The sequence below is a fragment of the Carya illinoinensis genome, chromosome 1 (genome assembly GCF_018687715.1).
Source record: "Carya illinoinensis cultivar Pawnee chromosome 1, C.illinoinensisPawnee_v1, whole genome shotgun sequence".
In the NCBI taxonomy this organism is placed as follows: Eukaryota; Viridiplantae; Streptophyta; class Magnoliopsida; order Fagales; family Juglandaceae; genus Carya; species Carya illinoinensis.
This window is the reverse complement of record NC_056752.1, coordinates 49602158-49617435: the sequence shown is the minus strand read 5'-3', so window position 1 is coordinate 49617435 and position 15278 is coordinate 49602158. Positions and strand designations below refer to the sequence as shown.

Sequence of the window (15278 nt, the reverse complement as noted above, 5' to 3'; positions counted from 1 at the left end):
CAGATGTTCTCCCATAATTAAATTTTATAATATATACTCTAAACTAGTCTTTCTTCTGTTTTCCTCTTTTGTTTTGGCATTACGTTCTTTGTCGCGTTCCCACCAGTGTGTCTCTGTCTGAAACATAAATTTTGTATTAAATTCACGCTCGGAGTCAGACCTCCTTAAATACGTCTTCCCGTTTCCTATCTTCCTATATTCACTCTCTTAACTAACATCAGCCGCCCTTGGATTTTTATTTTTACTTCGCCCATGAGCCTTCACTGAGCGTGGTGTTTACTCTCAGAATCTCAAGTCCGTCCGCCCCTCTATAAATTAAAATAATAATAATAATAATTTAAAAAAATTATATTTATAGAATGCAAAAATATTACGCAGTCATTTAAAAAAAAATAAAATTTATTATTAAAAATTTACTATTTTTATTTAAATTATACAACACTTTCGTATTGTGAATATAAATATCATTTCAAAAATTATATCATGTGCACCTCTCCTTTTTTTTTTTTTTTTTTATGTGCACCTCTCCTTTTTATTAGTAAAAGCATTAATTTCGTCATCAACAAGTTCAGGTGGTATTCCTCAGTTTCCAAGTGTTAAATTTTCCGTATTTTATGCGCGAGAGATGGTACTCACTGAGTCGGTTAAAGTTCCGTCTGATGGTAAAAATCAAATTGGTAAATTCAATCACCAAACAAAACCAGTCTTTAAATTAAGGCTTGATTTGGATTTTGAATGAGTTCAATTCATCTCAGTTAAGTTTTATTTTAGATATATTTTAACATCTAAATATATAATTCTTAAATTATTAAACATCATTCAATTCAAAGTCTCTTTATATGTAAAATTTACAATCCTTTTTAATTCAAAACCTCTTTACAAGTAGAATTCACAATATTTTTCAACTCAATACCTCTTTATCGCGTGGGACTTACAATCTTTTTTAACTTCTAATAAATATATTTAAACTCATCTTAGGTGGGTTCCACAAAACTTACTTCACCATCTCAACTCATTATTATTCATAAAAAAACTCAGTGTATCATCAAAATTGAGTTAAAACAATCAAATTAAACTTGGTTGAATATGTGACGTCAATCAATATAACGGATACATAATATTCCAAATCGTCGTTACATTTCACATTAAGTGATTGTACAGTTACAACCTCAACTAAGTGAAAAATTCTACAACATTTATGTAGTGTTCCTTTTTTTTTTTTTTTTTTTAAATCATGATCCAAAAGACCATGTTTGGGTTTTATCGTGACTCAATTCATTATATAGTAATTAAAGCACACAAAATATGCATATAGTCAGTGATCACCAATAATTATTTATATGGAACACATGCACATTCAAAATAAAAACCCTTTGTTTGCAGGTGTTTGGCGTTGGACATATTGTTCAGTGTACACAAGGATGGGGTCCAAAATGGGTTAAAGATTGAGAGACAACAATGGAGTCCTTGTTGATTTTGACACGCGCTTCTGAATAGAGTAAAGAAGTTCTCTACATCATCACATTTACTATCTAGTTATTTATTTTTTATCTTTTTCCTATTTGGATGTAGATTAAAAATTATAGAACATGAACTTATGGCATAATCTAGAAAAAAATAAATTCAATCAACTAATGTAATCATGTAATTTAATTTTATAAAAATTGACTCAAAAAGTTCAAAAAAAAAATCAATTTTTATACATGATTGAATTTATTGTTAATTAAATTACATTATTACATTGGTTGATTAAATTTATTTTCTTATAGATTATGCAATAAGGTCAATTTCTTCAAATTTTCAATCCGGATTCAAAGAGTAAAAGGAAAAAAATAACTGGATGATAAAATAGTAGTAAAGAAAATGTAAGGGTATCCTTGTCCAAAGAAAAATTATACTCACTCCATACATAATTTTTTATTTTTTTATTTTATTTTATCTTATCAAATATATGATATATAGATAACGAATAGAAGAAATCAATTAATTTAAGAAGAATAAAACTATAAATTAATAAAAATAAATATAATATATAGTGTATGAAAATGATGAATATCAATACCAACACAACAACGTGGAAGCTAAGAAATGACAGCATTTAATTACTTCCTCATCCACACGTCAATCTCTTCCTTCCAAAGTGCTATCCATAAAATAATTAGGATCTATAATTAAGGATTCCCTTCTTTTCCTTTTATTATAACTTATAAGAAAACTGCCCATTAAGCAATACAAACTAATGGAGTGTTTTCTTAATTGAAACGGATAACAATCCAACAAAATATTAAATAAATGAAGAGAAAAAGGTCCTTTTTGGAGGATGACTTGAGTGATTGACCAAAATTCTAAACGTTTAGAGGAGAAACTCATCCTAGGCGATGGCACGAAATAATTGTATTAAAATTAGGACGACATGGTCTAATCTTTGTTAGATAACATTATAATACCACATCATAATGGTAAACATCATTCCCAAGGGCCAAGACATTATTTTAAATTGAAACCAGTCAGGGGATTATTAATCCTGCACTAACTTCCCCTCTGCACCCAACATCAACGAGAGAAACGGCAAGTTGCGCAAATTTGGAGTACATGTCGGCTGCAGCACTGCTTCAACTTACATTAGAATTATAAAACTCAATTACCTAACAGATTCCAAATTGTACTACTGTAGACTCAAGGAATCTTCTGCAATAAATAATAATAATAATGTTTAAGAAACAGATTCAAGAGATTAGGATATGTGGCTGATAACCGATCAGCATGTCCCATTTTTTTATTTTTATAAAAAAAAAAAAAAAACGTGAATTTGAGGATTACAAATTATTTGATGGAAACCCATCATTGATTAATTAGTTGATAGTGACTCATCCATCCTTGGTCTTGACTCTTCATCTAATCAAGAAATAACTAAAAAACTTTCTGGATTATTGCCGTTGTTCGTCCTTATAAATTTCGAATTATCTGGCTACTATAATTATATAAGAGAGATCTAATAAAAGGACAAAATGAATAGATTCCAGTTGTCATAAAGTTGGAACATTATTTATAACACAATAAACAATAATTATTTTTGGCATTGAATTGAAAGGGAAAAAATGTCAATAGACAACCATTCTTCACTTACAAGCGCAGTCATGAATTAGAGGATATTTAAAAATAATAAAAAGTAAAAAACCTTCAGTGTCGTCAAAACATAGTTGAGCCAGCCCCTACACCATCAGTTGTGACCACAATGAAGAATGAAGAAGAGGGAAAAGATTTGGAGGTTCACATGTCAGCCAAAATTCAAGCACTGTGTTGAGCTATGAATGACTACAGTAATCAACTCCTCTCAACCCCCTCCCGGCTATGTCTATGGTCAGCCAATCACCTAAAAGTCTCGGCCTTTGTAAGGCATTTCCTGTAAAAGTGAAATAAAAACTTCCATTAGTTGCCTGAGTCAAATCATATTCTGAGAGGCAAGGAAGTATACCACATGTATTCTTAGAGAACAAAACCCGCTCCGGCACTGTTCCTGTGCCAACATATCACATATTTTTTTCTTTACGAATATCATATCACATATATTACGTGAAACATGAAATCAAATACAACCTGACTCCTTAGAGAAACATCGTCACTTTAAAGTGGATCAACCTATTAAAAGTCAGGAGCATTGATTGATTGTTGAGAAATATTGAAATAGAAAAGATAACCCAGTTTTCTTTTATCAAGGAAAAGCACTCTGGCCAATCATGCAAGTCCTTTCCTAAAACCGCCACTACTTCAGGAAATAAACGAATGGATAAGAGAAACGACACAAAAATTAAATATAAAAAAAAAAAAAAAATTGCTTACATGTTGGTAGTACACGACTTGCGTAGGGTGGCGAACAAGCATCTGTGGCCCATACTGCAAATAGAGAGAGAGAACGTAATCAATACCGAGAAGTTAAATACTAAGATTACACCTTCACAAGAATCTTTATTTAGTGTCTCCAAGTTTTGAATTATGTTGCACCTGAGGGCCATTAGCATGATAAAATGCTGGCGGTGATTGCATTGGAACCTGCGGATTGAATACAACGGGCTGGTGCCCAGGAAATGAGTGTCCAATCTGTTCACACAATGGAAGTTAGCAATAGGCAGAAACGTATGGAACCAAGAACAAAGAACAAATTTGCTATTAATACCCATCCTACATAGTTTCAAAAATAATTTCTTCTATCTTAAAAGGGGAAACAGACAGTTGCTTAGATTGCTTAACGTGATTAAATTTTTTTTTTCCTGCCTGGCTGGCCAGAAAAGGGAGGGAGGGGGGGTGGGGGCGCTTAAGTTTCAAAAAGTACGCTTACTCCAATGCCCATTTGCATGCCAGGCATATGTGGTACGGCAGAGACATTTGGTGGAAAATAGAATGAACCATCAGACACAGGGGACCGAGGCCTCACAGGCGTCTGGGATGGGACGAAACTCTTTGCATTAGGATTGAGCTTAAATTCCTGGTAACAAATGTGAAGAGATAGGGAGAAACATACCTGAATTAGCAAAAGAACAAAATGGGTGCGCGCACACACAAAATATGCACTTTATTAATAATAAGATTTCAATATTTTTATAAATAGCAATGTTCGTGTCTCCTGTGCCCTAATGTCAACCAAGCAAGAGAAAAATAGCCGATCCAATCAGTCAAACCTTAGCATGAGGATTGAGGGTTGACTTTTCAGAAGATAATGAGCCCATGGATGAACTTGGAGATAAACCAGGTCCACTATAAACTGGGGCACCACCTACACTATCTGAACTGGAGGATGTAGAACTACCAGGTTGTCCACGAGAGTTTAGAGACTCTGTTTCTCCATGCATTTTGACAGATCCTACACTCTCAGACTGTTCACCAGATGAATTCATCTTTTCATGACCCTTCAATGGAACACCAGATGATGAAGCATAAGAAGCAGCGACATTACGAGACAATCCTCCTAAATCAGAGCCATCTTTCTTCACATTCAGCAGTGACCGTGAATCTACATTGAACAATGTGCCATAGTTTACTATGTTTGAGATTGCAAAAGTAACCACTATGCTGTAACATAAAATAATATAGCTGATAAAGTCCAGTAAGCACCAAGAGCTGATTATGGGCAGCTCCCTAATTATAAAAGAAATACCATAAAAGGTAAAACCAGACAGCAAAGGCTAATTATTTTAAATAGTTGTCATTAATATATCAGGGGGATTAGTTACATGCTTCAACCATGTATCTATGTTAAACAATGTGACAGAGCCAACAGATAATTATTAGAACGATAGAAGAAACAGTATGAAGAAGATGATATGGTAAAAGAAGTTAAATAAGAGTAGGAACTTAGGTTAAAGGAAGATCCCCAGTGAAGAAAACTGATGTTGAGTAAAAACTGAAGTTCAATGAAGTGAAAGGTAGATCAAGACAGCAAGTCATTTTGATAATAAATACTAGATCAAAATATAGCATAGTCCTTATTTATCTATCAGATTTAGTTCTTACCTCAATATCACTTCTAGACTGCCTTATACGTTTTTTATGACATGTTTTCCTTTACACATCCTTCAAATATAGGCATGGCGATTAAATTATATACAAATCTTGCGAAAATTAAATATATGGAGACATGTAGTAAACACGCTAAGGACCACAATTTTTATATTAATTTTTTTAATATTTATTTAAATACTAAATTCACGTTCCTCCAAATATTTTAATTATGTGAAAACAGCATATAGACATCAACATGTACAAAAAAAAAAAAAAAAAAAACAAATTAGTAATTGTTGTTTTTAGATTGATTAATAATATAGATAAAGGTAGCATTCAGTAGTTCTTAAAATTACAAAGACCAAATTGAGAAAATCAATAATTCTGGAATGGAGTTAAAATACTAAAATCATCTTTTGACCTAAATATTGACGTCCTATGAAAATTAGTTTCATGCTTAAAATATAAGTAGCCATATAAGAATAACTGAATGAGGAATTACTACTTGGCAGGCATATAAGCAAGAAGTTCAACTCACCCTCAGGCTTTGAAAATTGAGCATCATCAGCTAGCTGCATTAGTATAAATAGAAATGCAAAACACCCATGTTAAAAGCTACAAAAGCAATCACAAGGCATCTCCAAGTTACCATGAGGAAATACACATTAGTTAAGGAATTTCAGCTCACCGTCTTCTTCTCTGCCAACTCCTGGGCATTATTATTGCCTCCATGTTGTTCAATGACGGGATTCTCCTGGATCCTGTAATTTTTAAATCAGAAAACAGATACAAATTAATGCTTTGTATTTTGGAAAAGTATTGTCATGAAGCTTGTGCAGTGAAACTCTCGAGGAAACAAGAAATGAAGTATACAGCATATGAGTGGCAAATATCAACAGAAACCTGTTTTCCCCATCTGAAGAAGTAGTAAAGCTTTTAAAAGGAGGATCAGAGGCCAATTGTTTAGCATGATCATAAGAACCAGAGCGGCATGAATCCAAGCTAGTACTTGATTGGGAAGACTGAGTTTGATCCTGCATGCCCAAAGCAAATCTTCCTTAAAGACATTATGTATGACTAAGCACTACAAATATCTTTGGTAACTCTATATGACAACTACAAAACAGGAAGGAAAACAAAGCAAGCTATTGTTGTATCAGATTAAGATGCCCATGATGAACTTCAATTTATTCAAGATAGGATGGCATCAGAATCTGAGGTTTCCTCTGCATCATACAAATCTCAAGAGAGTACATGCTGGAAAATTTTCATATGCTTTGTTTTCTTTCAAACTGGAAATGTCTTTTTTTTTTTTTTTTATATAAGTAAGAGATAAATATTATTGATATGAATGAGATAGGCATAAGCCATGTACACCGGAAGTATACAGAAAATGTAAAATACTTATTACCATTAGAGGGGTTAGACAAGCGCAAACTACTTATTACCAAAAAAATGTAAAATAAAACTGCAATACATACATAAGCTCATAATAAGACCGGTGGACCAAAATTAAAGCTTATGTCCAGAAATTTGAAAATCCATAGCACGTTTGCTGAGAGGATTGGCTGTTAGAGGTTTTTTTTTTTTTTTTTTTGACAAATAATATTGAATACTAGTCCCAAGATTTAGATTTGTTTTAATTACAGTACTTGTGTTTTAAGATTCCGATGAGGTACTATTTCTGGATAACCCAAGTCATTAAGTGCTTACATTGGATATTTATCGTTCTAGAATCAAGTATTGGCGTCAAAATATTTAGATTTGGAATTCCAAGTCATATTACAAATTTTATTTCTACGTCATATTAAAGAATTTACAGGGTACTTGTGTCTAATGGAGGTTGAGATATTGTGCAAGAGGAATATCATAACCTGGCCAAGAAAAGAAACACAGCACCCACAGATAAGGAGGTTGATTGTAACATACAAAACAAACACCCATCTAATGATGGGTCCACCGATCATCAACTGATTACTATACCAAGTATAAATGATCAAAACATAGTTATATTAAACAGCTAATCAAGATGGCTTGTTTGACAGAAGATTGTGATAAGGAACTACCTTAAAGGAAGAGCTTGAAGATGTCGGAGCTCCATCACTGCTTTCCCCAATAGTCAAATCAGTGGACCTCTTAATGTCAGAACCAGAACCGCCAAAGGTCTCATTATTGCATGAATCTATCAATATAGCTTCATGTTCCTCATACCCACTATCATCAACCCCCTTACCCCTATAGACAGAAGAGAATCTAGTCTCCTCATCAATCTCAAGATCTCCGGGAAAGGAAATGCCTCTCTCCTGTTGGAACAAATGAACAAATGCAAGGAATTTGGTGGGGCCGATAGAGAAAGAAAAAGTTCTTAGAGGCAGCAAATGAAGTTAGAGTAACTCACCTCTGCTAAATGAAGATCTTGAGTTTCCTCGCCCTCAATTTCTCGTGCTATTCTTAAAGCTTTCTTTTCCAGCTCCTCCATCTTAGGACCTCTCTCAAGTTTTGTGGTATAAAGTTCCTCATCAAATGTGCTTTTTACTCCAAATAATGTTTCATTAGTTTCAAACTGATCCCAGCCCCTAAGAAGAAAACCATACAAAAATCATCACTAACCACAAAACGAAATTGTTAAAAGACCACATGAAAACTTTAAAAAATCCAGGAATGCTCTAAAATTTGAATATTCATCATGATACCAACCGCTGCTCAAGTATGCCTCATTCCAATTATTGAGTAAAGTGATGTTACTTTGGAACATTTTGTGCTATCTAAAGCCTGTTCTTTGGTAAGTCAGATACATAAAGTCTTATTGTAACTCTTTTTCTATTGGCATCGGGCGTCCAGGAACATCTTGACTAATCCCGGGGGTGCATAGGCCCTCAGCAAGGAGTTTCTTGCAAGTGCACCTCGGGCAATTCAAAGAGAAAATCCCCCAGTCCGATGGCCCCAAGAGATTGTTTGCAACCCAAGGGAATTTGAACCTTAGACCTAGAGGTAGCATACCCCCAAGCCCAAGGCCTTTACCACTTGAGTCACAACCCCTAGAGGTTCTCATTGTAACTCCTCTTAGCTTTTATTGGCCGTTGTAGTGCCTAGACCCAACAATCAAACCATATTGCTCCCTCTAACAAGGGCAATGACCAGCCAGATAGTTCTACTTTCTCTTATTAAGCAGTGACTTTGAACAAATGAAGTATGGAAACATACAAAAGGAGGAAGATATATAAATCCATGCATTCAGATGTATGTGTACACGTCTAAACATATGGCTTGTATTCTTTAAACTGGTGCGCTCAATACAAATCTAATTGACTCTTATTTTTCCATTAGAAGGTCCTCTAATATATGTTCTACATTACCCTATGGGAATACACCAGTATGAAAAGTTCTTAACGCTAGTTGAGTGCCCAGTTCTCCAACAGATTGGCCCACAACAACAGCTACAGCTTCTCCCATCCCCCAAAAAGAAAAATTTACAGAATAATTTCAAGTTGAACAATTCCTAGTCAATCTAAATGGGGTCGTCATAAATGGAGAATTAAAAATGTAATAGGTTTTGATGCCACAAATAAATAGGAATAAAAAAAATTACTGCTAATATAAACAAAATGTTTTCACATTTGATCCTACTAAGGCAGAGAAGTTATTGGAACTGTGGAACAATTACCAAGATATTTGGAGAAAGAAATATTTAACATAACAACCTATTCCAATGGCCATCAAATATATTTTCCAGTTCAGAGTGTCGAGGGCAATCTTTATCAGGGACCCAAGGTTCAAGTTCTCTATCCGACTCCAAATATCGAGATTGTGATATGGAGAAGTCCAGCATAATCTCCTGCTGTTTTTCACCTTGCACTTCGTGTGATAACTCCTCCCTGGTTACAGACACCCCCTATAAACATCGAGATTCAACCAATTAAAAAGATATATATAAGTTTAGCCACTTCATCTAACACGACAAAAATTTCCCCACTCTTGCAACAATCTTGATCATCTCCTTGCTATAATTTATAGCAAACTATTCAGAAATTTAATATTACAACTGCATAATCAACCAGTAGAATCACAAGCAGAAACAACATTTGAGATTACAGAGTTTCAAATACAGCTATACAAGTGCAGCAGAACCTTTGCAGAAACTTGTACAAGCTCCTTGGCCTGTATAATTAAAGTCTTTGAAGGAGCCTTGCTAACAGACTCTGCAGTAGCCTTCAGCCCTCGTAAAGAACAGTCCTTTTTCATGCGTGCCATTTTCAAGATGACTCCTGAGGGTTACCAGCAAGAGAATGCTAAAGAGATTTGAAAAGAAATTGGATGTGTTTTATTTTATCAAAGAAAACTAGGAATTGGATCCATCTACAACCCTAAAACTAAAAAGCATAAAAGTATCATACCAAAATCATTTTCAGAGTTTGTTGCATGAAATATTCCAGTGTATATAGATCCATCTTTAACCTGGACTTCCACATGATGCCCAATAAGACATGTTGTTATATATACTATTCGGTCAAGTGAAGGACCTCCACTGCCAAGTTTGCCACCAGTCATTGCCCCTGTACCATCAACTCAGTAAGGAGAATGTTATCTGAACTGAACACAATACAGGTCATAGACATTCACCTGTGTTTGTTGATCTGCTGGGATTTGATTTCCCGGACTGCAACTTATTCTCCAACCTAGTGCCCACTTCTCTATCACCTCTTCGACGGCCAAAACCATTAGCAGATGATTTATGTTGTACAGCTTGTTGCATATTCATCCTCAGCAACAGCCTTCACCAATGACAGAAATCTGAACCCAATACAAGTTATTCTACTACAATAAAAGGAGCATAATAATGGTGAAACAAAAAGCATGTGAACTAAAAGAACACAGAAAGCCAGACCAATTTGATGCGATTTGGATACAGCAAGAAATGGAAGTAAATGCTCCAACTGTGGTTCCTGAACAACAATCAGATCAAATCTCTCTCAACTTACTCCGTAGAGGAAACTTATAAGTACCGGCAGAAGGAGGATCTCCATTCAGATGTAGCAAGTAAACACACAGTTTCTAAGAAGTAGCACTACAAAACTACATTATTACCATACTCTTGGATGAAGCTAAAAGAATCCCTTATATAGACAATATGCTGCACTGTCAAAGCCCATTAGAACAAAACACTCCTGTAGATCTTTTTACCACCTATTTCACATAAAAAAATTCCCAGCGCTCATGAAATTTAAGCCCAAAAACTCATTACAAATCTTCAAATCATGATTGGAATATAAATTTATACATCCAGGACATCTGTAGACTGTAACTTACTCAATCACGGACAACCTGATTCTCTCCGAGCTGACTACAGAAATCAGGTGTCTACTGCAAGGCCTTTGTCTTCAACTACCTCATGCTCCTTTATGAAACTAAAATGAAACCTAAAACGGTCTTTTTGTAGTCCTAGAGTGTCTGTCTTGCAACCCTTGGTCTTACTTCATTTCTTTCCACATCTATAAGGTTTGATACCTTGATATTGCACCTAAACAAAGAAAAATCAGCCTCAACCAAATATTCTTTCCCAAATAAAATGAAACAAATGGGTACGATTCCACCCATTTCCGTAAGTTTGGACTTCCTCCACAAAAAAGCATTTAACGAAGGCTTCTATCACCAGAAAACCCATAATCAGCTCATCTTAAGCGACTAAATCTAAGTGATCACCTTCCACTTGCTCCTTAATTCTAAAAAAAATTACATAAAACAACATCATTAATTTTATCTTACCATGTGATTGCTCTAAAGTTCCTAGTATGAGTCATGACTGTAACATTTGCAATGGGAAAGATGAATATGCCCACAACCATTGCTTTTGAAAGTCAGTACACTTGCCAATGATCATCTTCCTTCACAACAATTACTAATGCAATGGAATGTCCTCATCAATACCAGGACTCCCCCCTCCATCACCCCTGCCAACCCCCAACCCCTTTTCTCTGCTCACATACTCATCCACATCAACTAAACCTTTCTTTATAGGTACCCTCTGACACAACAAGAATGTTGATCCATGTCCAAAGCACAAACAAGAAAAATAAATTTTCAAGATTAAAAAGAAAAAATTGATGGATTTGCGTTTCAGTAAGTTAGTTTGATAATTGAAATTTTCAAGGTAGTCCTTCCACTGTTGATATAGACTCAAAGGCAGGCCTGAAATTTGCTTTCTTTATCTGGGCAGGAATTGCCTCTTCTAATTGAGTGACTTGATTACTTACAGGGTAAACTAGTTTTTCAACTAATTACAATTTATACAGCAAACTATAAAGAAGATTTAAGTAAATTTCTCTACCTCTGGATTTTCATCTCTCTTTTTCTTAGTAAACAAAAAGAATACCACACAACAAAGTGTAAACTAGGGTCGCTTTTGAGTCCCAAGTCAGCAATTTCCATGTTGAATAACACAGGTTGTCAGACACAATTCCCTTAAATGGACGAGGAGATATTACCAAACACATCTTAATTTTTATTTTTTTTTAATGTCGGGAAACCTCTCCAAGGCAGGGCCCTCGGACCCAACCCTGCAGAGAACACATCTTAAGCTATTATTAGATCCATGCCGAGTGAAGAGAACAAGGAGTGAAAAAAAGGCATAATGTAGTTCATTTGAAACAACTTCCTTAAAAAAGAACTGAGTAAAAAAATGATATTCTGTTTACCATTTAAAATTACTTCCTTAGTGAAAAAGGCATCATACATTTGCACATTTACAGGCTTCAAAAAGTTTCAACTGAAGTACACACGCATGCACATATTTAAACAAGATTCTAAAGGCACAATAATATGATATACCCCAACCCGAAGACAATAAAAAAATCATCATTCCTGTAAAATACCTGCTCGACATCTGCTAGCGACAGCTAAATAGCTCATTAACATGCAAAGGTATAGTTCATTAATGGAAACAAGCGGATACCTTTTTTCTGATGAGAGCTACCCACTAGGAGCCCCTTGATGTGCAGTAACACCTCTATCATGAAGAAAAAAAAAATACAGCTTTATTAGTCAAAGAAAACCAAGCTAATACAGCACCCAAGGACTAAAATCATAGACCACACCTATCTATAATCGATGCAAAGCAAAAGTAAAACACGTCGAAAACAGCTTCCCGACTACATAAAATATTATAGCATTATACTGTGAATGCATACATATATTTTATATTTTATTAAGTATATACAGCAATAAATTATCCTATGATGAAAAAATTTGAAGGCACGAAATGTAAACTGAAACCTATAGTTAAGCAAGCCCACAAAATCTGTTTCACTTAATTGCCTAAGAAAAATGGGTGTATTACATATTTTTTTACTAGCAACCAAACAGGAGAGAAAGTTAAAAATCAAATAAACTCCACCGTCAAAGGAAATTGAGAAGAGAAAAATAAAAAACTTGAAAGAACGATCACTTCTTACCTAAAATAATAGCTAAAAGACAATCTAATCTAGAGGTGCTTTGATGCCGCTGCTCCGATTTCGACTCGGTAAGTTAGGGTTAGGAAGAGGAAGAAAGTTTAAGGATCAGAAAGCCGAATCACAAGGTAATACAAGATCGAGTGGGCAGGGGAGGTTAGAGCTATGGAGGGAGGGGGGAGGGGGGGTAAAGATAGAGAAAGAGAAGAGGGTGTCTCGGTCTCGGTCTCGGTCTCGGCGTGATCGAGGGAAAGAGCGAAGAGTTATTATGATTTGGAAGAGCTGTGGAGAGCAGGGAAAGCGCTGGGCGAGAGCGCTGTTAAATTTTGTAAATGAATTGGGTGGAGCGATTTGCAATCATTTTTATAATAATTTATATATTTATATTTTAAATTGGGAATATTTTTGTAAAAATATAATATTTTTAAAAATTATGTTGTAAAAATACTCATAATTTAAAATATAATTGTAAAAATGTTGTATAAGTATATTTTTTTTTTCTATGTAAAAAATACTTAATTTATAAATTTTATAAATTTGAATTATACATTTATATGTCTTAGATTGAATTGTAAAGTTTTATTTTTTATATTTTAAATAATATTTATATCAATTTATAAATTTATTTTTATAAAATATTTATATTGACTTGGCGCATCTTAATTTATATACGTTAGCGACTTAAATAAACAATCATAACATAAGCGTGACTAAAGGCAACTAAATTTATAATGAAGGATAAGGTTATTTCAAAACAAAATTATTTGTTTAGATAATAAGACACTTATATATTTTCTTTGACTTGTTTTATAATTAATTAATGTAAGTATTGTTAAAATGAATTTTAATTTTTTGAAACAAATTTTTTAATATAATTTTTTTGAAAAATTGAATATGTATTGATAAAATACAACAAAGAAAAGCAAGAATATAAGATGTACATTCCTCCATCTCTATAGAATTCTCTTCTAACTCTAGTGCACTCTTGGCTAAACAATGAGCTACGTTATTAACTTTCCTTCTAACATGCTTAACATCCTATATCTCAAAAAATATAATTTTAATTTTACGATTTTAATTAAACAATGAATTTTAATTTTACAAGACTATTATTCATACAATTTATAGGTGCACTAACAGTTATAGAAGATGTGTAGATTGATCGTTTTCCCTTTTTGCTTAAATAGTAAATAATATTAATAATATGTTGTAAAATTGAAGAAAGGTAACAAAAGAATTGAAAGAACACAATATCTTAAACTAGTTATTTGGGAACTAAATCTTATTTCTCTCAATTTTCTTGTTCTTTATCTACAACAAATTCTCATCAAGACACCATTTTATAGGCATGAAATGATACATGATATTAAATTAATATATGAACTTATGGAATGACAATATATGAATCAATGAGATAAATGAATATGGGAAATAGGAATAAATGAACGTGTAAGAATTCTAATGGTCATTCATCAAATACATGGAATATATTTTACTATATTCATATATTTACAACATTCCTCATTGGATGACCATACATAAAATATATACTTCATTAAAACCTTGCTAAAGAAAACTTAGTAGAAAAAACTTGTGGCAAAGGAAAAAGAGTACAACATTTGAATGTGTCTTTTAATGCCTTGTGATTGTCTCGTTAAAACCTTATAAAGAAAAACCTTATGAGAAAAACCTCAGCGAATGGAAAATAGTACAATCTAGGTAATAATTGACTCTTCCTTATAAGTATGCAAAACTTCAATTGTTCATGATGAAAGATCCTTGAGCAGTCGCATTCCAATATTGTGTACCAATTTTTTGAATGTTTCAGTTGGTAAAGTTTTAGTAAATAAGTATGCCAAATTATCACTTGATTGAATTTTCTTGACATAAATATCGTCGTTATTTTGAAACTTGTGTGTTTAAAAGAATTTTGGTGAGATATGATTTGTCTTATCACCTTTGATGTAGTCTCCTCTTATTTGCATAATACATGCCGCATTATCTTCATATTGTTGGACTACATTTGATTGTAGGTAAACTACACTTTTTTTGAATATGTTGAATTATCGATATTAAACAAATGCATTCACGACTTACTTAATGAATCGCAATCATTTATGAGTGCTTAAAAGAAGTTGCAACTATTGTTTGTTTGGCATACTTCTATGAAATAGATGTACATCTATATATAAATAGGTATCCTTTTTTAGAACATCTTTTATGAGGATTAGATAGATAACTTGTATCTGCATATCCAATTAATTTTTAGTTTGATTTTTTTTGGATAAAATAATTTCATGTTGATCGTACTATGAAGGTAACGTAGAACATGTTTGA

The 15278-nt window shown here is 33.5% G+C and overlaps 1 protein-coding gene across 3 annotated transcripts; it reads right to left on the bottom strand.

Annotated features, from left to right (window-relative positions):
* Positions 1-3023: 3023 nt before the first annotated feature.
* On the bottom strand, positions 3024-13284 carry LOC122280977 (polyadenylate-binding protein-interacting protein 3-like). 3 transcript variants are annotated; one of them, XM_043092149.1, is made up of 17 exons: positions 12945-13284; positions 12446-12499; positions 10382-10439; positions 10117-10287; positions 9891-10049; positions 9625-9761; positions 9198-9388; positions 7895-8072; positions 7563-7799; positions 6400-6530; positions 6185-6257; positions 6035-6068; positions 4677-5008; positions 4337-4483; positions 4003-4098; positions 3841-3894; positions 3024-3403 (listed from the first exon to the last, which is right to left on the bottom strand). In XM_043092149.1, exons 4-17 carry the CDS (start codon positions 10253-10255, stop codon positions 3374-3376), a joined length of 1938 nt encoding a protein of 645 aa, XP_042948083.1. In that variant the 5' UTR covers positions 10256-10287; positions 10382-10439; positions 12446-12499; positions 12945-13284; the 3' UTR covers positions 3024-3373. The 3 variants fall into 3 exon arrangements, with proteins under 3 accessions (XP_042948083.1, XP_042948074.1, XP_042948091.1); XM_043092140.1 differs by lacking the exon at positions 10382-10439; XM_043092157.1 differs by lacking the exon at positions 10382-10439 and having other exon boundaries at positions 10117-10268.
* Between the last annotated feature and the right edge of the window lie 1994 nt (positions 13285-15278).